We start from the raw sequence: 24,465 nt of genomic DNA, 5'->3' as shown, positions 1-24,465 counted from the left end.
CAAAAAATTAAGAAATTCGATGCCTCACTCGGGACACGTTACGGCGTTTATTGGAGAGATATTCAAAAGTACAAAGCAAAGAGAGGAATCGTTTGTTTAACATTACTGGACACCGTAGCACCAGTACTGTTAACCAGTGTCATTAAAGCGAAAACATTAAGTATTTACGAGTTAAACATTTTAAGAAACGTAACAGATAATGATTGCATCTACGTTTCTCTACTTATTTAATATTAGTTCTTCCAACCAGTCGGTTTAAATTTAATTAAATACAAAATATCACTTTATCCCTGGGCTCAGAATAAATTCTGTGTCATAGTCAATAATAAAATCATCGCAAAGTTGCCAAATAAACTGTGGAATAATAGATTAACAGGAAATGAGATGAATAATTGGGGTATTCCTATTTTTTTATACAATATTTGGCATTGACTTTGGCTTATATCTTATGGTAATTCTAAATAACTTTAATAACAAAGATGAACTCTTTGCATAGTATTTACATTTACAAGTTAGGAAATTGAATAATAATTAATATATATATTTATATCCTTTTCTTTACATTCAGTATATGTGTCCACGGGTGGGTATAACAATGCTTTCAATACTTACTAAACGTTTAGCACACTGAGCTTGATTATTTAAGCCTCGTCTTCTATTGTAAAAAGCACACATTATGTTTTGAAGCTAATTTAATTCTACCTGAAGCCTTTTCATAGCTTCAGTAAATCAGATTTGGGGCACCTCATCTAGGCTATGAAAAGGCCAAGTGAATTGACTGTGGGACGGACTGGCAACGATATTAGTATTCAATTATGGAGTAGCCGGCTCTTCTTCTTGATTATGCTTCGCCAGAGCCAAAAGTATCATTGTTAATTGTTTTCTACTTATTTTCCCTTCACTGCTGTATTCCAGTCCTTGGAGAATGGTCTCTTCGAATTCTAGCAGGTCTTGGGCGTCGTAGTCCTGAAAATGCCAAATGTACTTGTTACTTACAGTGTTCGACGTTAAGGAAATAGAAAACAAAGTCCACCCATTAATAATAAACTCACCTTTTTTACTAATTCTAAGAGGTCTTTGAGAAATCCTTTTAACTCTTCATTTTCTATAGATCCGTTATTGTCCTAAAAATAGTTTTCGATGATTATAAAATTTAGGATCGTCGTACAAATATTTTGTCTAAATAATAGACGATTTCGGTAAGATCCAGAAACGAGATTTACCACAAACTGTCACTTCAAATGTCAATTCCAATGTCAAAATCCAAATCCAATACGTTTTGACCTACAGAAGTCCCATTTAGCTCTAGGGCTCCTTTTTGAATAGGTACCCTTCCTGATGCTTATCGTAGCTTGAAGATATATGATCAGCCTGCTACAACTGACACCGAGGGGTTTGCAAAAGACTGATTCGAGAGACGAGGGTCACAGGCCAAGTGTAATAGACAATTCAAATAGACATTCGTCACTTACTCTGTCATAAAGTGAAAACACTCTTTCGATGTCGTCCTTAGTAAGCTTAGTGGCACCCTGTGAACATATCAACGAGATATGAAAGAAAATCTGTAAAATCGTTCGCTAATCTTGACCCAATCATATTATATAATGTCAGCAAAATGTACTTATTATAAGCACGATATTAAATATAGCAGACTCGGCCAAGCGTTGCTGTGGCTAAGGTTTTTGTTATATTACATAGTAGTAAATTAATCAAGGGAAACCGTAGGAGAACTTATGTGAAACGTTGGTACCACGACACGGACCTAAACTAAACTACCTTTAACTCAGCGCCATCTGTTAGAATTGTATCAAATAATAAACAAATGTTAATGTTATCGTAATTTTAGTAAGGATGCCTATTTTTTTTGAAAATGAAATATAGCCTATGTCACTCAGGAATGATGTAGCTTTCCAACAGTGAAAGAATTTTTCAAATCTGCCAAGTAGTTTCGGAGCCTATTCAATTCATACAAACAAACAAAAAATCAAACCTTTCCTCTTTATAATATTAGTATAGAAGTATAGATATTTACCTAATTTTTATCTTTTTAAAGTGCGTTTTCCCTTAATTAGATTGTTTAGAAAAAATGATTGCACAGACATCTATCTCACTGCAAAACTTCAAATATTGTTGTTGTTAAGTCGTAGTGGTCTCTCTTGCGAAAGTGATTTATATCCCCTAGGCATATACCTAGACAACAAAGTATTCTAAACTAAGGCATGCTAAATTTTTTCCAATTACCCAAACTCGTGCGGTTATCGTTGAGTGTATACAATCTCGGTAAACCACAAGATTTAGGAAATATTTGGCACCAAACCAAAAAATAGCCTTTCGAAGCACCATCATCATTCATTGTGGTCTAGACGAAAGTGGTAGGGAAATTCGAAGATTCCAACTTTCTCAACACATAGCAACCAAACTAATGCACTCGACTGGTACGTGCTCCACAAAACTACTAAACATTATTACTCCGAGTGAACTGTTAGTAGTACAGCGTATCTCCATTTGACATGCATACCTATGCTATTCTTAAACAATATTAGCAGAAGAGTATGCTTTTTAAAGTCGAGACTTGTATTCAAGGACGTGATCACAATTGAATTCAAGATACATATTTATGTTTCCATTAAGGACCCGGTTTCCATAAGGGACGTCACCTTAATAATATATTTTATCGACATTTATGTGTTTTAAACTAGTCACGTCTTGGAGTACAGTCGGAGGACTCACCTCGATGCCTTCCTATGTGCGTTGTGCAGACAAGCAGCCGTGTAGATTGAGAAAGAGGGAGAGAGAGACAGGGAAATCAATAGTAGGTGTTTGCGTACATATAATATATATTTAAATTTTTAATTAGTACATTTAATATGAATATGTACGAAATGTAACTAAGGAATATTTGTTTTATTATCAGAGATTAATTAATTAGATATTGTTTAAAATTCTGCTTGTTGTGGGCTGTGGCAGAAATATGTAAGTTAAATTGAAATATGATTTCGGCATAAGCGCGAGGTGTATGAAATTGCCGAAACAAAATGTCAATGATGAGAAATGCCCCATGTTCATTATCTGATGCATGATAAAAGTTCTCATCTGGCAACTTTGCATTAGAAAGAGCTTTTATGTTTAAAGCTTGTTTATGGAACTTTGCAAGCTTTTTATCACTTAGTTGCAAGCGTAAGCCGAGTTTGAAATTCGAGGAAAATGACTCGTAGCAGTTCTGAGATAATATTGTTTGGAGAACGAATACGTTATTTTTTTATATGAGGTTCATATTTATTGTCAACTATTTGAGATTTAAGTATCATGCGTTTTAAATAAGCGCAATTGCAAAGAAATTGAAGAACATGCATCATTGATAGCAAATTTATTGGATTCGCCTAGTCTTGTGACATTATGGTAGGGGAGCCCACGATGCTAAATGAGGATTTACTCGAGCGTCGTGGAGACCTATTGGGTTGCAAAGCTTAGACGATAAGAAGAAAAAAATGTTATATGATATATACCTTTTCATCGGTGGGGAAAGCGGCTATGGATTTTTAAATATGTAAAAAAAAACTGTTGCATGGACATACTCGTCAGATTAAGGTAGTGTGAGTTAATTACATCCTAAAAAGTGTATATTCCACTAATCTGACAATTTGAGAGTGACGTAAAGAAAGGGGAGGGCAGCAAAGTTGTGTTTTGTTGTGTGTGTGTTGTTGTTTTTTTTACTAATCTGATCCTGTATCCTTCACGGGCGGCCTTATATATGGGCCTCATATTTGGTGGAGGTACTTAACCGGGTACAAGGTGTCCCCCTGTATATTAATCTGCCGCGCTTTAGTAAATCCCGAAATCCCCTCTTGGGCTCCCCTACTATTAGGAGCGAAACGAAATAGTAACGGAATAAGACAGCTACATCTAAGGAAATATTTAAAAAGTGTAAAATGTGCAAGGAAATTAATATTAATTCATGAAATGAATGATTTGCGAGGAACAATGGCGCTGCTTACGTTGGCTGGAAATTGCACGTCACTCACCTTGAACACTTGTCTGCAGAGAAAATTTTCTTTCACTGGTAGAAGCCTTAAAATAAATATTTTATTAATTATTATTCCGATATGACGAGCAGTGCTCGTCATGAGCAGTGCTCGTCATGAGCAGTGTTGGCTTCAGCGTACGACTCTCATCCCTGAGGTCGAAGATTCGATCCCTGGCTGTTCACCAATGGACTTTCTTTCTATGTGGGCATTTAACATTCGCTCGAACGGTGAAGGAAACCGGCTTGCCTTAGGCCCAAAAAGTCGAAGGCGTGCGTCAGGCACAGGAGGTTGATCACCTAAGTAGGTGATATCATCATGATCATTTGATAATATAATACGCAAATGCGTACAGAAATCTGTGGCTCAGACTTAATTACAAGGTTGTAGCGCTGTTGATTTCTATTTTTATATTTTTCCGAAAAGACGTTACAAAAATTATTTTCTTTAAAACTTTATTATTTTTACTTTGCAAAGTAGAAGGGGAAGTTAAGAATTACTTAGTGCAGAAATGTAACGAATAGCAAACATACAAAACTTTAGAAGGTTTTCACATCCAACACGATTCAGCGAGCTACTACTAACTAATAAATTAGTCAGTTTTATAGATCGTGAATGTTATATATGAGCAAACAAGTAAATTAATGTGGAGAATTTACGTTATTTACACAAATACTCACTTCGCCATTTCGGAAAGCTGTAGTCTACCGTCTTTGTTAGAGTCAAAAACTTGGAGCTGCAAAAAAATATTCTTTATATTATGAATACTATTTTTTTAGAAAATTGCTAATCAAGATTTTAACGATTCCTGATTGCGAACTGAGAAACAAAATAGGTTATAAAATAGTGTGTAAACCAACTCACCATTGTATCAGTGTACTCGATTAATTTATCTTCAGATACGTCGTTTATTTTTTTCGCTTCTTTCAAGAGATCCCGTAAGAAATTCTAAAAAGCACATTTACTTAATTATTAATGGAATGGATATCTTATGTTATAGAAGTGAAAACGTGAGTTTGTTATTTTGCTGATTAATATATAAAATAATATATAAAATAAAATAGATAAAAAAAGCGACCTTCAGCTCGTCGGCTTCAATGTATCCACTTCCATCAGTGTCGTATTCTCGCCAAATCTGAAACATCTTTCAGGTTATTTTATTAGCCGAGGCTCTCAAACATCGCTCTTTCGTCGCGACGACATCGAGAAAAAGTAGGCATTTAGTTTCACTTAGAGGCAAAATAAGTAGGTATTAGGTCCCACAGCTAATTTACTACAAAAGAATATTTAAATGTTTGCAGTCTGTACCTTCATAAACTCGACGCTCGATTCGAGAGGGTTGTCGAACCTAAACAGAAGAAGAAAGTTTTCCTCCATTGGAAGAAGTTGGGCCAACTGAAAAAGAAATAATTCTCTTCACCTCTTTTCCCACAAATTACGGTCAATTGTTTGGTAAAATAAATATGATTGGTTTGGGTGCATTATATGGCACGACTCATATGCGTAAATTTGGCATCGCTCAAAGGCAAGGACAGAGGGCAGAAGTATTTCTGCGTATCGCACACCAATCATTATTTCTTACCTCCCGAATATCGATTTTGCCATCTTGGTTATCGTCGTAGGCTTCCATAAAACAGGCTTTAAGTTCAACCAGCATCGAATCAGAAACCGCCTGAAAAACGGAAATCCTTTTAGGCAAGCATTAAATGTTAGTAAGATTGTATTTTTGGGCAATCGAGCCAAATGTTGAAATATGCACATGCGGGATTGCATTAAGTGAAATCAGAGACGCCGTTCATGTCATACTTACTTCATTAAAATTTTCAAAGGCATCTAAATGTGGCTTTGCAGAAGCATTTCAGCACTTGGCGGGGTCAAGGGTCGGCGCAGAATAATTACGGAGTTAATTTCATAATTTTATTAAACTCTCGACGATAACAGCGAACGATACTTACATTATGGCAACTGTATATTTACCGTTTCTCAATAGGAGACAACGAAATAATCGTACTTCACGATGACATCTAAACCTTTTCTGTATGCTATTTTTACTCATACACTAATGATTTTATCCTAATACTAGCAGACTCGGCCAAGCGTTGCTGTGGCTAAGGTTTTTGTTATATTACATAGTAGTAAATTAATCAAGGGAAACCGTAGGAGAACTTATGTGAAACGTTGGTACCACGACACGGACCTAAACTACATTTAACTCAGCGCCATCTGTTAGAATTGTATCAAATAATAAACAAATGTTAATGTTATCGTAATTTTAGTAAGGATGCCTATTTTTTTTGAAAATGAAATATAGCCTATGTCACTCAGGAATGATGTAGCTTTCCAACAGTGAAAGAATTTTTCAAATCTGCCAAGTAGTTTCGGAGACTATTCAATTCATACAAACAAACAAAAAATCAAACCTTTCCTCTTTATAATATTATTATTAATTATTATTATATTATTATAGTATATAGTATAGATAAATACGGAGAAAATATTTTTTGAGATCCTGGCACATCACTAAAAAGGTTAAGGTGATTTGTGTGAATACAATGTACACGTTAGGCATTTTATTTTTTAGATTTGGCGATGCTCCAAGAGGCCAAATCGTGTTCTTACTATCGCATTCACGAGCTCTGCCAATTTCATTGCCGAACCTCTTCTACGGGCTTTCTTGTGTCATGGGGTCGGATGCCTCTCCCCTTGTCTCCGCTTACTCAGCTCGCGCAACAATGAAACTAGCTCATATAGCTATAAAGATTATTATTGTAATAATCATAAAACAATTTTTACTAATTTAATGCTTATGTGTCATTTATAAATACTGATTTTTTTACTAATAGATGATATCATCAGTAACGAGTTGGGCAAGAGCCTTTTTTTGAAAACCCAACCAAAGTTAAATTTGGAAAAATACGTCAAATTGTATTTTACATAAAATACATAAAAGTATACTGATCTAAAATCTAAGTTTCAAGGTAAACATCTCGATTTGGCAAGAGAAATTCCGCATTTCAAGTTCATAGGAAACAGCTGCCATCAGCATTCATATCGGCACGTGTTATGCAATTTAACCAATAAAGCTAGGCAATAAAATGAAATTTTAAGCAAGAGCTCTGGCAAACCTCCAACGTGGCCAAATCACAGACCACACGGAAGCGAAGGATCGAATAGACCTTTCGTTACGTTTATTCTTGTTTTCTTTCTTCGGGAGTCAAACCGGGAACAAACAAAAGAGAAAAACAATGAGAGATTACTCTCCGCTCTAGTATTGATTCCCTAACTTAACCAAAACATATAAGTTACTCTGTGTAAGTAGCTTACTTGGCCACTAAACAAAGCTGAACAAAATTTAACATTAGGTTCATACTATTGTCAATACTTTTACTAAATATTCGGATAAAACGAATTTATACCTAAGCCAACGATATCTGATCGCAAACAAAATGAATTCCCTCTTGATCTTCAAAAGGATGTCTTATCGTCTCCGTTATCTTTGTGTAAATATTCGCACGAAGGAGCAATGAAGGATCTTTCATTTCTGGAACCTTCCTTAGCGCAACAGATTATTTCGCTTCAAAGAGAAAATCATGTCGTGCTGTGTGTATGCATTAGGTAGTTATTATTATAACATGTATTCTTTAGAGGCTATAGACATGATAATATGCAATGATGTCATCTTTTCGCTGAAAACAACAGATACCGGAGTAAAGTGCTGTTTACAAATATGAATCTCTTGCATTTAAACCTATGTAATGTTTATTTCAAACTAGTTGACCCGGCGAACTTTGTTCCGCCTTAATGGCAATAAATAAGCAGTTTGGGTTTTTTTATTGGAAAAAATACAAAAAAATTAAATACCTACATTAATCATTCATTATTATTTCTGTATTTTAGTACATAGGTTGCTCTTCACTTAAGTACCTTGTGATACACATTTTTTCATTTTTTGTTTTATTATCAGGCGCAAAAACAAACAACGCTGATGGTCTTCCGACCCGTGAACATGCCACGTATAATTGACCATGGGAAAAACATGAATGTTCTAGATTTAAACCACAAACTTTTAAGGATTGGCCTTGTGATTTGTTGATGGTCATGGCAAATGCAAGACGTATCGGAAATTGAAGTCTTTTAAATTCAAACGGCATATCGGTTAGGATCATCGGGATCCTCGGAATAAGAACTTCCTCACCTTTGAATTTTCCTATCATTATCGTAGCGTAAATTACATTGTTCTTCAATTTTCTAACCACCAAACGCATACCATTATGTAGTTCAGGTCATCTACATCTTTATTCTTTTTCTTCTTTTTTATCAGTAAGCAATGTAACTCTCATGTTTGTTGTCAGCTGCAGTTTCGTCACATAGCGCCATAGATTTGACGATTTGAGGCAAGCGTTTATTTCGTCGACAGCCGTAGATCTTGGAATTACTGGCAGTATTTGGCGGAAATCGCCAGACAGTAAAATCATTGCTCCTCCAAAACATCTCGATTCATTGCGTAAATCTTTTAATGTTCGGTTAAGTGCTTCCAATGCACGTTTATGCGCCATTGTGCATTCGTCCCAGATGATGATTTTCGATGCCGCTAAAACTTTGGCCATTGCTGAGTGTTTTGCAATATTACACGTTGGTTCTCCAATAGTTTGAAGATTTAACGGTAATTTTAATTCTGAATGAGCCGTACGGCATCCTTCTAACAATGTGGCTGCTATTTCAGAAGAAGCAACTGCAACCGCTATGTTGGATCTCGCCCGAACAGTTGCTAAAACTAATGACATGAGGAATGTCTTGCCAGTTCCACCAAGGGCATCTAGGAAATATAAACCACCATTTTCATCATCGTTTGCCTTCATTAAAGTATCATAAACTTCCTTTACTCGATTAAATGCGTCATTCGACAACAACAACAAATAGAAACATTCATCATTCTTTGGATGAACTGTATACATACGACCATACCGAGTTTTATAGTTCTCTTCACTGTTTATACGAATGGGCAATAGCACTATCATTATAATTAAATTGTAAATTGTAAAAATAATTAAACGTATTTATTTAATAGAAATATTTTGAATATTGATTTCTTACAAATATCAAATTGTCATATATACGTCATTACATAGCTGTCATTATACGTCAATTACATAGCTATCATTTGCGTTTTATTATTCCAAGTCTGATTCTTATTTGTTATACCACTTTTTATAGTGACTGACGTTTCATGTCAAGTCCCACGGGAACGCTGTCGAACGGGATAAAAAGTATCCTATGTCCGTCTCCTGGCTCTAAGCTACCTCCATACCAATTTTCACTCAAATCTGTTCTTTCGTTCTTGAGTTATAAGTGGTGTAACTAACACGACTTTCTTTTATATATATAGATAATTAAAATTAGTTTGAATGAACGCCGCGCCGACTTATTGTGACCTATATTAGAATATATATATAAACATATATCCTCTGACAAAAATATAAAACAGCATACTTAGTTTTGTAAGAAGTAATAATAATAACGTACGTTAAACGTTACGTATAAGATGAATACACGGCTTTAAGCAAATGACTGATAAGTAAGATAATGCTCCGACCGCTATCGTCGCGATCACTTCTACGTTGAGTTTATCAGACCCTTGACGTGCCGAAATGGTGAGGAAAGTTTTATTGCACAAAGCATCTCGAATAGATTCTAATTGTTAGGAGATTGCAGAAATTGTTTAGTTTTTTAGAACAAATGGCGTACCAACAAAGTTGTTTAAGTGTTGCTCGTTTTCAGGTGAAGTTATTACTAGTCGTTTGTGTGGCAGTGGCGTCTCTCACCAGTGGCGCAGTGGTCAGACCCACTAACAGGTCTAGCTTGAGCGTGGGTTACATTACAAATGGAGACAGATTGTTGCATAGGTATTATATCATACCGATATCTTAACAATATCAATATAAACGATGGCGAAACATCTAAACCGTAACACTGAATTTCAGACAATATCTGTACAAACAGGCTGTCCTCAACGCTGTACAGTACCAGGACTTCATATTCCGTGGGAATGCCACAACCAGAATAGCAGCCTTGACGGCGACGGAAATAGGCTACAGCCAGAACGCTTATCCTTGGATTACATCGGGGGGCGTCGGGTACAACTACGCCACAGTCAGGGTTCAAAGTGCCAGAGGTTTGGGCTACTATTACGTCATCGACGTTTGGGGACGATAGTTCCCATACGTAAAGGTAGACAAGACTTTCATTAAAATCAATGGACGTGGAATAGCGTTTTTATTTGGATAGGGATTAAATAAATCTAGCCTTAATAAATATATCACTACATTATTTCAATATCACAAATATTAAATACGTGACCGAGAACACGGCTCGACTGAGAAGGCCATCTCGATACTCTACTAACTGTACTCGTATGCAGAACTGGGCTGTAACTTTCAGCACTTTATGCGAATCAGTTATTTTCTTGGCTAAAGTGACTCCGACACACGCACACACATCCAAACACACATTTTACCGACTGCTCTGAATCTTTTATCTAATTCAATTGTATGTCATTATAAAAATCTGAGATATATTTAATACTCATTGTTATACCAATTAAAAGTAATATTTTGATTGGTATTTAATGACTCAATGTAATGGTTTCAATCATAACGTTGACAGTCGTTTATTGAAAATGTGCGCATTCTAAGGCCGTGCTAAGACATGAGGCTAACTTTAAATCTGTTTTTGCTTATTATATTACTATGTGTTTGTGTCTCAAAAATCTACACTCATGGCTCACACTCAGAAGTCAGCGAAGGAGATGAGGGGAGGAGTTGGTTGACAGAAAAGCGGACATCTCCGTTGAAGGAAATGAGTAGCGAAAGAAAGACGGACGATAGTGGGGAAGTGGCTCTAACAAAATTCTCTGCCTTTGCTGGCGATGGCTGTCCCACGGGACTCATACGGATCGGTAGGAGATGCATAGCTATTGATTTCTAAAAGAGATTTAAAGAATTCATACCTATCGTCATACTATTATTGTATTTAATAAAAAAGAAAGTTGATGTAAATAGAAACTGCGAGTGTTTTTACTTTAATATTAAGGACCTGGATGACCGAGCTTAGCTCGGTAATTTTATTTTTTATAAATCGTGTTTTTTGGAAATATTATTTATGTACGAATACATAAATGTAAATAAAAAATACATATTATAAAATTATGAAATATGAATATAATTATCGAATAAAGATAATTATATTCAGGTTTAAGTTTTTATTTACATAATCATCAAGGTGCAATTGATATATTATATAATAATATTGTTATTTCTCTTGGTGAGGCAGCCGTGACTAGTCGGAAATGCCCTAATAAAAATAAAAGTAATGATAGAAATCAATATATTATAGGTTGGAACAAACATGTGAAGCCGGCGCACTCAGAAGCGAGGCTGAGGTTTAGGATTTGGTTACTTCACGGGAAACCAGAATCAGGAAGGGTTTATACTGACATGTGTGAAAGCAGAAAAATATTTAAATCACGACTAAAATGGTGTCAAAACCATCAAGATTTAATAAAAATGGAAAAACTAGCCACTTGTCATGATAAAAAAGATTTCGTTTCGTTTTGGAAAGAAACAAAGAGGCTGACGCCGAGGTCGGGACTCCCAGTCAGCGTCGGAGGGTTAAACGACTCGAAAGAAATTGCTGATTTTTTCCGAGACAACTTCTATATATCATCCTCGCTGAGACCGTCGCGAAACGAACTCAGTGCTGTACCCATCGGTGATAGGGTTAATACTCAATTTAGCGCCAAAGATGTAAGAAGCGTTATATGGTCTATGTCAAGAGGAAAGTCCCCTGGTCATGATGGGTTAAGCATCGAGCATATACAGTACGCTGGTTCTCATATATATAGGTTATTAGCCATGCTATACTCGTTGTGTATAAGTCATTCATATCTACCCTATGATCTTATGCGAACATTAGTTATACCGGTTGTAAAAAACAAGACAGGAGATTTGGCGGATGGTTCTAACTACAGGCCTATATCGTTGGCGACTATTATGGCTAAGGTGTTGGACGGTTTGCTTAATACTTAGCTAAATAAATATCTACATTTGCACGATAACCAATTTGGGTTTCGACCCAAGCTGTCTACTGATGGTGCTATACTGAGTCTTAAGAACACCGTTTCATACTATCTGCGTCGGAGGACGGCGGTATAATATGCCTGTTTCCTTGATCTTTCCAAAGCATTTGATTTGGTTTGCTACGATCTTCTATGGAAGAAGCTAGAGGATATAAGTGTTCCTCAAGAACTTCTGAACGTATTTAAGTTTTGGTATGGTAACCAAATCAATAATGTTAAATGGATGGTTGCCTTGTCTGAGCACTATACGATGCAGTGTGGAGTAAGACAAGGTGAACTGAGCTCTCCACCTCTCTTTAATTTATATATAAAGGCTTTGATTGAGACGCTTAGCAGTGAGCGTGTCGGCTGTCACGTGGACGGTGTGTGCGTTAACAATATCAGCTACGCAGACGATATGGTGCTGCTAAATGCGTCGGTTTGCGGGGTTAGACGGCTCCTTAAGCTCTGTGAGGTGTATGCGGCTAGTCATGGCTTGAAATATAATGTAAATAAATGTGAAGTCATGGTCTTTGGGGCCGGGTGGAAGGGTGTGTCCAGTATACCCCCCATATCTCTATACGGGGCCTTAAAAATTGTACAAACATTTAAATATCTTGGTCACATTTTGACACCCGACCTCAGGGACGATGCTGATATAGATAGGGAACGGAGAGCGTTGTGTGTCAGGGCGAATTTGATCGCCCGCAGGTTTGCGCGATGTTCAATAGATGTGAAAATAACCTTGTTTAGAGCATTCTGCACATCATTCTATACGAGCGCCTTATGGTCGAAATATACTCGATTGTCATACAACGCTTTCCGTATCCAATATAATAATGCGTTCAGGGTGCTGTTGCGGCTGCCTCGATTCTGCAGCGCATCGGGGATGTTTGCTGAGGCGCGGGTGGATTGTTTCTACGCCACCATGCGCAAGAGATGTGCATCCTTGGTGCGCAGGGTGAGAGTTAGCGGTAACGGCATCCTCCGCATGATCGCGGACCGAGTCGATTGCCAATACCTCAATCACTGTTCCGCTATTGCATGCGGAATGATTCCGGTAGGAATATAATGTAAACCTACTAACACTTAGATTTAAGTTATTAAGTTGTATTTACTAACTTTGCTATGGAACCTTGTTTTCCGAAATAAACAATTAAAAAAAAATATTTGACTGACATCTTTAAACGAGCAATTCTATATATTGATAAAACACAAATAAAATGACATTTTCTAGAAATGATTCCTAGCTAAATCGATTTATCGCCCCCGAAACCCTCCGTATACTAAATTTCATGAAAATCGTTGGAGCCGATTCCGAGATTCCAATTATATATATATATACAAGAATTGCTCGTTTAAAGATATAAGATAAGATAAGAATTCTTAGAACGAATGCGTTCATGCATTCCAATTATAAAATTAGTATAAATAGAGCAAGAAGATATTATATATTACTAGCGGATCCGACAGACGTTGTCCAGTCTACACGTCTTTAATTTCAAAATTTCAATTTTTAATAAGCCATTTTGATGAAAATTATTATTCAAATGTTATGACAATATCTAACGATCCAGCACATGGTCACACACGATATAACACAATGATAACAAAACTTTTTTTAAATTTCGGGACAGACTAAAATTAAAATTCGAATATTATTTAAAATTTGACACTGCGATGGTAGCGCCGTCTGTCGGATCCAATGTAAAACATTCCAAAATCAACAACAACTAATAAATTGAAAATTAATTAAAAAAACATTGTCCAGCGGACAAAATTGTGAATCTAAACCATTCCCAGATCCCCTTGAACACACACAAAAAATTTCGTCTAAATCGGTCCAGTCGTTTAGGAGGAGTTCAGTCACATACACACGCACACAAGAAATATATATATTAAGAATATATATTATATTATCTCTTATTACACTCGTATCCGATAATATACGATTCGTTTCTTCATAATATTGCTAAGTATAATTAAGTCACCAACCTCAATTTTCTTTTGTAATGGTCATCAAAAGTTTTTATTTTAATTAATAAATTTAAAATTGACCATAACCATAAACTTAAAAATAAAAATAATTTTATTAGTTAAACTGTTTACTTGTGTTAAGTACTTTTATTTTATTTATTCGTCACTCTGTACAAAATTACTATGAAATAAATAAAAAAAAGTGGATTTGTATGTTTGTGCGTTTAACTATATACTTACCTCAGGATTGATGTCAGTAAAATTAGCGCTAGAGACGAACTCTCTCAAGAACCCGTCCAGTTCCGTCCCTTCGATGTAGCCGTTGCCTGCAACGTGACAATATTCATTTATAAGTCCGCTGTGTCTGATCAATATGGAGTTCAAAATATTTTTACTACTGAACAACAATGGGATCACAATTTGCTTGGACAGTAGTACTGAATAATTCAACGTAATTAACTTATGTACGTCAATCTAAGCCTGTAAGTGGATTGATCGAAGCCTTTTCTATCTGGTGTAACTCGTTTTAACAGCGATTAACAGAGAAATGTTGTAAATCATGTTAGTGTTAATCATGGATTTGTACTCTTGGAAAAACATTCAGCATCTGCAGGTCTAGGGCTACTAGATGTTCAGGGTTCCATTTGCCGTGAGTGAGAATAAACATTGCAGACTATCATAAAACTTGCATTCGAAGAGAGCGGAACGCCTCTTCTCTCTAGACACTGTCACAGATTGCTATAAACCGTTGAGATTATTTTAGCGAAGACTCCATAGTGATGTGCGAGCTCACGTGCACACTGCGAGCTCTTTTAATCGGTCTGATGGTTAATATTTTTAAACGATTTAAACAACCGAAACGGCAAAATCAATGCGACGTATAATTTTTTCACGCTATGTTCAAGACGTTTGAAGTCGAAGTTGAAGAAGTTTAGATTCATGAATAATAATATCTTATTATCTGCATATCTGGTGTATAAATAAATATATCTTTTTTTATAACAGACCAATCAATAGAAATAAAAAATATTTGTATTCAATGCAGGTTGCATTGCATGAGTGCATTTTAAAGTCTCTTTTTGATTTAAAGGAATTTATATAATCTTTAATACTATTGAAGCATAAGCTTTTACTCGTTAATAAAGATAATATAAAGACGTACACATATGATATGAGAGATATTTATAGACATAACAAAATATTACCAGCGTTTAATATACAATTAAAAAGTAAAATGATTTTCCAACTGTTTATATGATTCTGTGCTATGCCTCATTGCGTTCTTTTATTCGTTTGGTCTACTTTATTTGTTCAATTGAAATTTAAGAGAAAAGTTTCGCTTCCACTATTTAAAAGGCATTTCTTAATTTAAGCACATTTTACACTTACAGCTCAGTAGTCCAACTGAGTATAAATGGTATATGTATTTAATCAGTACGAGTTAAATTTACATTAAGATTTGTTGTTGCAGCAAAAAAGATAGTTTTCATAGGGCAATGATTAGAAAATTAAGAAGGAAATGTATAGTAGATTAATAAATAATTATTTAATATTGTGAAGAATCAAAGAAACGTCACTTTAGCAAAAAGTAGTTTTGACTTCACAAAACATAAAATGCTGTTTAAAATATTGTTTGTAAGGCATTCTATTTTTCACTTACTGTATACGTAAGGGGTATTCACTATTCGTTTATTTGCTTATGAAGACCAAATTTAAAATATGTAAGAGTCATACTTTATTTCACATAAAACGAAATATGGCGTGGCAGAAATTTATAATAATTTTATAGGAAACCTTGAACATGAACAAATACGCCGGAATATTAATAATTTAATTCTTGTTTGCACGCAACTTTATACATCTAGTTTATAAAAATGTGATTGAAAAGAAAAAAAAATATTTAGCAGTTAGAGGAATTGGTTTGATTTTTTATGAATTATGTAAATAAAGGTGACGGCTTTCTCTTGGACAGCAGTATACGAGCAGGCCAGGTCACTCGCATTAAAGTTCCGACGTAACATTCCTACCCAAAGTCAAAGAATCAAGCCCATCGGAAAGAGCAATGTCATCGCGATTCAGTCTCATGCTATCAAATGGTAGGCCCGCATAAGGAAGCCTTCGCGTAGAGACAACACTGGATCTTTGTATGCGGTGGCCAGGAGTTAATTACTCTCCTGTCGGTTGGTATCCACGGTGAACTGTTTAAATAAAAACATTTTTGCTCAGACTCAAATGTTTAATCCCCTTTTTAAGTACTAATTTATTAACATTATCTAATTATTAAAAAATGTATTTTAATCTATATCCGTTAAGCTATTCTCTAGTATGTTTTTCATAGTTGAGGTTTTGAAGTAATTAAATTATTTTATTCTTTTTCCTACGAAGATACACAAACACAATTTTTATTAATCATTACTGTTATTTTAAAATTGTATAATTAACTAAGCAATTTTTTTATGTCAACATTAACTGAAAGAGTTATGTTTTATTGAAGTTCGATCTAATTATTAATGAAAACGGCAAAATGAATGAATATGTAATTCATTTTCACAAAATTCATGGAATCCTCATTTTCAAATAAAACTATTGTTTGGCCCACGCGGTTTATTTATGAGACCACACACGATTACTTACCAGTTTATATATATTGGAAAGTATATGAGGCCAGCCTCCTTGACTACTACTTTTTTTACGTCCGTGTTCAGTGAAATTAGTTTTTAATACTATTTATAAACAACAACCTTTATATTTTTCAAACGAAAAACCCTAAGCTATATTCATGGGAGGACAAGTCAACTAGAGACGTAAAGATGTAAGTTTCAATGTTCAAGGAAGGTCACAAAACAAAGGTTATAAGGAATTTTTAAGTGAAGGTGAAAAGGTTGCTTTTCGTTCGACTCGCTAAAGTAAACATCATTATCTCTCGAATGTCTGGCACAAAGATCACGGCGTAAGTGTTTAGCTACAGCGGCTGCTATGTCTTGTAAGGGCAAAATTCTTCCAAATATTGGAAGAATTAAACTTTCGCTATCGCAACAAATCATAGTGAAACTTGTTTGTTTCTGTCTGCTTGAAGCTATTGTTTGTTTTAACAAGACTATTGCTTATATCGATACCTCCTAAGTATACTGAGTCAACTAACAAATTTAGGTATTTGGTTTTTTTTATATAAACGTACATAATTAACCATGATCTTCACGTTAGTGTTAATTTTTTTTTAAAAAGAACTATAGTTACCGAGATAATTTCACGTATACTAAATCAATTTCAACATCTGTTAAAATCGTACATTGTATACTGATCCAAATAACGTTGAATCAGTGTTCGCGGGGCGTAAAAAGGGACGCATTGATACATGTTTATTTTGGCTCAGTATACGATGAATGACAGCCAGGGCGCATGCAACTTAAGTTAATATGCTCCTTTCATAAGTTTCTTCCAAGCAGTCAAGGAGATAATATTGAGACTACAAAAATATCGGTTTGCAAGACTATGTTCTTGGGAAATCTTCTAAAGCGACTACCGTGAGACAGTATCGAGAAATATCAGTTAATACAAATATCAATATAGGTTTTCATAAACCCAAAAAAGGTGTTTGTGAACAATGTCACATTTATGAAAATAACAAGCAAGTTACCCAGACAGATAAATAAAAGCATGAAGAGCATTTATAAGAAAAAGAGAAAGCTAGAAAACAAAAGATACAGCAGCATTTGATCATCAAAAGCGTCTTAATGTACCTCACGGGAACGTTAGTACTTTTTATTATAAACGGAAACTTATCTTCTCACGATATTTAGTCTGGGATCTCGACAAGGTTATTGTTTTTCATGGCATCAACAGTTTATAGAAGATACGGTGGGTGAAGGTGTCAAAGATTACCGGTTTCGGTCAGACAACCGTGGAAGCCAATATAGAAATAGGATTGTTTTCTTAATGTATCTGTTAGCTAGTTCGAAGTTCTGTATACATATATATTAGCCATCGCTTTCTAATAGTGGGTCACACCCAGAATGAAGGCGACAGTATACATGCTTTAATTGAAAGACAGACAAAAGATAAAATGCTTTATACGCCTTATCAATGGTATACAGCTTTTAGATTTGCCATATCCGACGAAAAACCATAAAAAGTTATTGAAGTGTCTGAGACACTTTACAGTATTTAATAAAAGACTTTAAATCAAAGTAAGGACTTATAAACAACTGGACAACTACTAATGATGGATCTAAAATGCCTTGAAACAAAGTCACAGAAGTAGTTGTTAAAGCAGAAAATCCATTTAGGACATTTTATAAAACAAGTTACCAAGATGATGCTTACAAGTAGATAGATTGTGTAAAAAAACCTAAAGCTACACCAAATCGAAGAGAGTTGAATTTTAACATAGATAATATTTCTTTAGCTTATCAGACCCATTCCTATTTACCAAAATAAGTACAAACACTTCATGGATCTTTGTAAGACACTGGTGATTCCTAAGGAGTATCATTTGATTTTTTAATAATTTGATTTCAAAAAACTCTAATGAAGCAGATGACAGTGATTCAGACTGATTTTTTATACGTTAAATCTTTAAAATTTTCATTCATTTTGATAATAAACCATAAGGTTTAAAGCTATCCTTTGAGCGTCCTAAACTTTTTATATATTTTTGTTATACATTTATATTATTTTTAATAATATTGTTTAACGTAAGTTACTATTTTTAGTTCCTATTATTTTTATTGATGTTTTTTTATTTATTATGAAACTTTAATGATACTACATTGATAATTTGTTTTAGTTGCATTGTTAAACTTGTAGCATTTAGTAAGGCTAAATAATATTAACAAAAAGGTTAAAAATTGAAATAGTTATAACTAAAAATACATTATAATTCTTAAAATGCGTTGTTTTTGTTAATGAGTCTACTTCTTCCTAGCTTTTATTAATTTCGTAGGGTATTAGAAATAAAATTAGTAATTAAAAAGCCTCGATTAATTATATTAGTCCAGTATACGTTGAGGTTTAAAATTCTAACATAGCTAATAACTTTCCTAGTATAATGAGTCAAGTGATGTAATTTCAATATTTTATTATTAAGTGAGACGAAAAACCCCGAAACTAACCAAAAGTAAGATGATAATCATATTCCACAAAATGTTGGTGTAAACTATAGATTTTGATGTACAACGTACATGAATATAACTGGTAGTTAAACCATTTTACTATTGAGTCCCGCCCGTGTATACTAAGTCATGTACATAAAATAGCATTTAAGAACAAAAATCAGCAAACTCATGTTATACCAAAGGAAGAGCTCTCAATCTTTATTATAAAAACATTAAATTTATTCTGAATTAGTTTGATTTCACAAAAATATAAACGATTTGCCTTAAAATGGCTCTCCTGTAAAATTACTAAAATGTCAGTTGACTCATTATACTTAGGAGGTATCGATATTATAACAACGATTTGTTGGATCTGCTCAGTGTCTATTCAAAGATAGCTTTGACTGCGCATTTATGTCTTAAAAGATATCATGCTTTGTACTAAGACTCAATCATAAACAGTTAATTGTTAAATCTTAAAACCTTATATAGAATTATACTTAGTTAAAAAGGCACTAATAAATGACAATGACATTCGACCTTTCTTAAACAAGAGTTGTAAAGGTCCCATTAGGCTATTTTCATAACTCGACTATCAGAATCGGATTCACAGAGGAAATGAGCTCCGCTAATTGTTAAAAAGCACTGACCGTCTTTGTCATAATGACTCCAGATCTCCATGAACTGGTTGGCAGACAATTTCTTTAATTCCCTGGAGTCAGGATCCCGAAACTGACGCATAAAATTCGTTGCCTTCTCCAAGTTAAACTTTTTAGATGAGGTCGAATCAAAACTCATTTTTATGTTTATAATAAATTTCAAAATGTTTAGCAATCAAATTTCACTCAAATATAACGAGTTCAGATTAATTCTTAATAATTTGGCTTCGTTTATTGTCTGTGCGTGTTTAAATTAGTTATGTGTTTAAATTACATCAATGTCAATGATTCCGTTCGTTATGTCTGGCTCGTTTACATCTGAAACAAAACAGAATAAGTTTCAATATATGACATATTGTCAGCAATGTTCATTATATATTGGCGCTTCTAAACGGGCTATGTTTTGCTGCAATTGATGGCTGCACTATTGGCAATTAATTGTCCGGCCATCACAAAAATGTTTTAATGCAGATGATGGCCGAGCAATCTATGGCCGGGCCATGTGTTGCAATATGTCAGCAATAGTATGGCCCATGATGCAGACTCCTAAACGGGCCACACATGCCGGCAACAATGGCTGACGAAATCACACTTGTCGCAGCAGCTTATATTAATTTTAAAAGAACAGAAAAAGAAGAGATTGAGGATTCGACCTTACTTAAATAGGCGTGAAACTGTAGACAATTTGAGTCTAGTAGTAATAATAAATAGCCTTGATAATAAATTATTCAAGAACTTGGCTAGAATTTCAAAAGGTGACTTTGACTTTCTCTTAAACAAAATTGGACCAAAAATAAAAAGAAATGATACAAACATGAGAACAGCAATACCTGTTTCATCGCCATCACGAGATTTGCGATAACTCTACGGTTTTTAGCAACAGGAGATTCATTTAAAAGTTTTATGTAACTGTTCCGAGTGTTAGATTTCAACTTTTATTCCAGAGGTGTGAACAGCTAATATAGAAGGATTAAAATAATACATCAAGGTAAGTTTACATAGGTTTATTAAATATGTTACTCATAGGTAGTAACTATTATGTACTTTTTAAATTTAATAATAATAGGTATCTAGTAGCAGTATATTTGTTTTTATTTTCGCCAGCATCGCGTATAATATTATTTTGAGCCTTTTAGTACGTGGTTTTGGAGTAGTATCGACGGCTTCCAAAGTGTCGGTTGTTTCTGATTCTACGACTTCACGTGGGTCAGCACTGATGTCTGTGTGTGTAGTTTCAGTCGCCTGTTAATGCATAAAATTGTTAGTATATCTTTAAGCCTTTCAGATGCCGTCAGGAGTAACAGAATGGAAACAAGTTGCAAATGTATTTCTTTAATAAAATCAGTAATTGTCTTGTTAGACCAGTTACCATTTTTACGTAGTTGTCAAAATGCAGCTGATCGCAAAACACAGAATATAGCAACAGGCACACTTCACTCATAGCAAACTTCATGTCGCGTAGAAAAGGATACACTATGCCATAACAAAGAGAGTGACTGAAACAGCAATAGAACTGGCTGTGCAATATTGCAGTTGAATTCGATAGCCTAGCGATCGTTCGGCAACCCATCGGGGCAATATCGGCCATAAGTGGCTACACAAAACATGTTTGGCTATATGGCCGGGACATCACTGCAATATTGCATAGTGTGGCTGACATTGTTTGCAATGTTGCCGGGCCATGTGTTGCAGCCATCAATTGCAGCAAAACATGGCCCGTTTAGAAGCGCCATATAAGAAATCCATCATCCACATTCAGAGACACGTACTCGGACTCAGCGTAAGACTCGTCGAGTCAGTATAGGATTTCACAACTTAAACCCATCATAACAATGGCAGAACTAATTGTTGCTTTACATTAGTGACTATCGACGAAGTGGACCTTATAAATGTAAAATGTACCGCCAACTTGACATAGATTCGATATTTGGTGAGTTATAAGTGGGATCGTAATTATTTATATGAAATCGATAATCTCGCGACTGGGTCACGGAAACTTAAAATTCAAACAATGCCAAAGCCTATTAACGAAGTGGATGTATGTTAGCTGCTGCAGCCCAGATTGCCTATAGTTAAGCCGTTGCAAGGCAAATGGGCAAATGGGCTAGCAGGCAGACTGCAATGCCCGTGCTTACTGCACATTTAATATTCAGCACGTTCATTTAATATTGCAAATAAGCATATTATTCAAGCACAGGTGGGTTACAATTGTATTCAGTAGAATTGAAACTTGCATTTTGTTTTATTTAAACTGTATTTAGCATTTTGGCTAATTCTTAAATAAATAAATCTTGGTCTCACGTCTTTACCGCACGTTACCATACTTTTGCTGCCAACACATAACATAACTCACATTCTAATTTAATAAAAGCCTGTATAAAAGGTCTGATTGAAACTAATTGGGTCTTTCAGACCCAGTCAAAGGTATGAGAGATTACTTTGATGCTTCTATTCCATAGATTTCGATCAATATGTTCAAAGTGCGTACGCCGATTCTACTTGTATACAGTGTACCTATTATTTTTATACAAAGAGTGACCAAAAGACCGGTGGACGGGTCCTTTCTTCTTCTTTCCGCCCTAATTTTGCGAAGCAGCCGTAGAGGTACGTACATTTTTTAAATTTTCTTTGGCTTTTATCTATTCTTGGTTAAGTAAATCCATCGCTTCGTCAATATATTTGATGGCACCATTATCCTTGTGACAAACTTCTATTGTTATACAACTCCGGGACGGGGAAAAGTTTTCTAAAAACATCCTCGTAACATAATTTATAGTGAATATTTTGCAGCTTTCAAATAAATAAAGCTTTTTCATGTTGCGAATGGCTATTGCTAAGTGATGGGCCCCGGATCGAACGATACCAACTTTCTAAGTAGTGTAGTTACGTTTTCGTAAATTTATATTACCTGTACAAGGTGACTTTTTCATTAATTCATTATTTCATAGATATTAATTTTTAATAGGCCTAGACGTTTAACTAGTTTTATCTATATTGTTCGAAAGCTAGTTGGACCGTATTAATGAAATAAAAGGAATACTTAAATATTGGTGTTAATTAATATGCTAGACAAGCGAAAGCTACTTATTCAAATATATTTTCGCTTTTTATGTGGCTTGAAATAGTAGTCCCATTATTCAAGTATAAAGTCTAGGGCGGGCGGCGTTTCCTTTTTATTGTTGGGGCGGGTTCCTAGTTACTGTAGTCGCTCTACTGTAAAAATCCGGTCATTCCTATAATTCATTTTTACAACTCCGCTTCTTATTTTAAACCTTTTTCAAGTACTGATAATTTTACTTCAATTTTAATTTTTGGTTTACTCTTCAATTTCTCTTAGGTTTCAATAGATCTGATAATTAATGAAACCGTGTCATTCCTTGACATATTGTAGGATTTTGAAGTTGGGGAGGAAGGCGGTAGAATCGAACAAATAGATCAATAGCATTTTACTTTTTAAAATATTTTAGTCAATTATATTGTATTATCATAGAATGCTGAGGACATGATGATACAGTTCTCTAGTAAACAGAACCCTGATCATGGAACTCTGCCGTAAGGTAAATCAAAACGTGTATTGCACTAGAGCCCTAATCAGCTTTTGGTAACACATTGTGGTGCTAAGTGTGAACATCATTTTAATTTAAGTAATAGAAGGCAATCGGTCAGGAGGCTCTTCTGATGTTAAGTAATACCAGAAGGCTCCATAGTGCGTTGCCGGCCTTTTAAGAATTGGGACGCTCTTTTCTTGAAGGAAACTCGAAGGAAGTCGAATTGGTTCGGAAATACTCCTCGCCTTGCTGAGCACACCAAGCTTTTCGGAGGATAATTTAGCCTTTCCCTTCCAAATGACCGCGAAACTTATATATAACTTTCGAAGTCTTAATAAAGCTTTAAATTCACGCGCAATGTGCTTTATCAAAAATCCAAGGAGACAGCAGATAGAACTGTAGGTTACTTAAAAGAAAAAGTAGGTTAATAAATTGAAATGAAAATAAATAAGAAGAACTTGGGCTTTCAATATTTTCGCTTGAACGTAAAAGCCTTTAGCAAATCTCTACCTTTGTTATTGTAACTATTCAGGACATTTAAAAGTACTCGGAAACGAGCAAAACAGCGCGTTTAACCTTGTGATAACCCAAAAAACCTATTGACACAGACAGACACCTGTGAAATAGAGTGAAGTCAAGGGTAATACAACAATGCTATTTTGTATTACCCTTACGAAGTAGTCAATTTTCTTTACAATGTGACACTCACCCTTAGATCCCAAGCTTCGAGTGTTTTGTTAAGTAATAGTAATGTTTATATTTAACACGACAGCTACACTATCGGAAAAGCCGTGTAGCTAGCTCGCGGGTAACGGCACGAATGAATGAATCTAGGGGTTGCTCGAGGGCGGAGCTGTGTATTAACCCTCCACCTTCGAGAGGCGCTCTCGGTTTCCTGTTTCAGTGGCAATGTAGACTCTTCGATTCAGTCGGTTTACGTAAACGTCGAGCTGCTTCATAGAAAATAAACAGCCGATTTAAAGAGACTTCGCTGCGATTAAATTGTCCTTGAAAACGGAGGTTTTACATTTGACCGGATGTTTATTATCTAGA

General features: G+C 35.0%; 2 protein-coding genes across 3 annotated transcripts; one reads left to right on the top strand and one right to left on the bottom strand.

The window, feature by feature from the left end:
- Positions 1 to 748: 748 nt before the first annotated feature.
- LOC110997745 (calbindin-32) lies at positions 749 to 24,221 on the bottom strand. 2 transcript variants are annotated; one of them, XM_022266049.2, is made up of 13 exons: positions 24,122 to 24,221; positions 19,856 to 20,182; positions 14,353 to 14,438; positions 5,605 to 5,694; positions 5,331 to 5,417; positions 5,101 to 5,157; positions 4,887 to 4,970; positions 4,703 to 4,758; positions 4,023 to 4,068; positions 2,731 to 2,742; positions 1,473 to 1,529; positions 1,053 to 1,124; positions 749 to 966 (listed from the first exon to the last, which is right to left on the bottom strand). In XM_022266049.2, the coding sequence occupies exons 2-13, from the start codon at positions 20,001 to 20,003 to the stop codon at positions 814 to 816; spliced, it is 948 nt and encodes a 315-aa protein (XP_022121741.1). In that variant the 5' UTR covers positions 20,004 to 20,182; positions 24,122 to 24,221; the 3' UTR covers positions 749 to 813. The 2 variants fall into 2 exon arrangements, with proteins under 2 accessions (XP_022121741.1, XP_022121742.1); XM_022266050.2 differs by lacking the exon at positions 2,731 to 2,742.
- Positions 9,517 to 10,287, top strand: LOC110997746. Its single transcript, XM_022266051.2, has 3 exons — positions 9,517 to 9,673; positions 9,801 to 9,925; positions 10,004 to 10,287. Exons 1-3 carry the CDS (start codon positions 9,671 to 9,673, stop codon positions 10,233 to 10,235), a joined length of 360 nt encoding a protein of 119 aa, XP_022121743.2. The 5' UTR covers positions 9,517 to 9,670; the 3' UTR covers positions 10,236 to 10,287.
- Positions 24,222 to 24,465: the final 244 nt, after the last annotated feature.

Source organism: Pieris rapae, chromosome 5 (genome assembly GCF_905147795.1).
Source record: "Pieris rapae chromosome 5, ilPieRapa1.1, whole genome shotgun sequence".
NCBI classification, from domain to species: Eukaryota; Metazoa; Arthropoda; class Insecta; order Lepidoptera; family Pieridae; genus Pieris; species Pieris rapae.
Note: the sequence above shows the minus strand (reverse complement) of the source record. Positions and strands in the feature narration are given on the sequence as shown.

What these genes read in the sequence shown, in the direction of transcription:
- LOC110997746 (XM_022266051.2), top strand. An exon ending in GGAGACAGATTGTTGCATAG is followed by an intron (nt 9,926 to 10,003) that starts GTATTATATCAT and finishes ACTGAATTTCAG; the next exon opens with ACAATATCTGTACAAACAGG.
- LOC110997745 (XM_022266049.2), bottom strand. Translation starts at nt 20,003, where the DNA reads ATGAGTTTTGATTCGACCTCATCTAAAAAGTTTAACTTGGAGAAGGCA. An exon ending in CGAGCGTCGAGTTTATGAAG is followed by an intron (nt 5,158 to 5,330) that starts GTACAGACTGCA and finishes AAGATGTTTCAG; the next exon opens with ATTTGGCGAGAATACGACAC. An exon ending in TCTTAGAATTAGTAAAAAAG is followed by an intron (nt 967 to 1,052) that starts GTGAGTTTATTA and finishes TGGCATTTTCAG; the next exon opens with GACTACGACGCCCAAGACCT.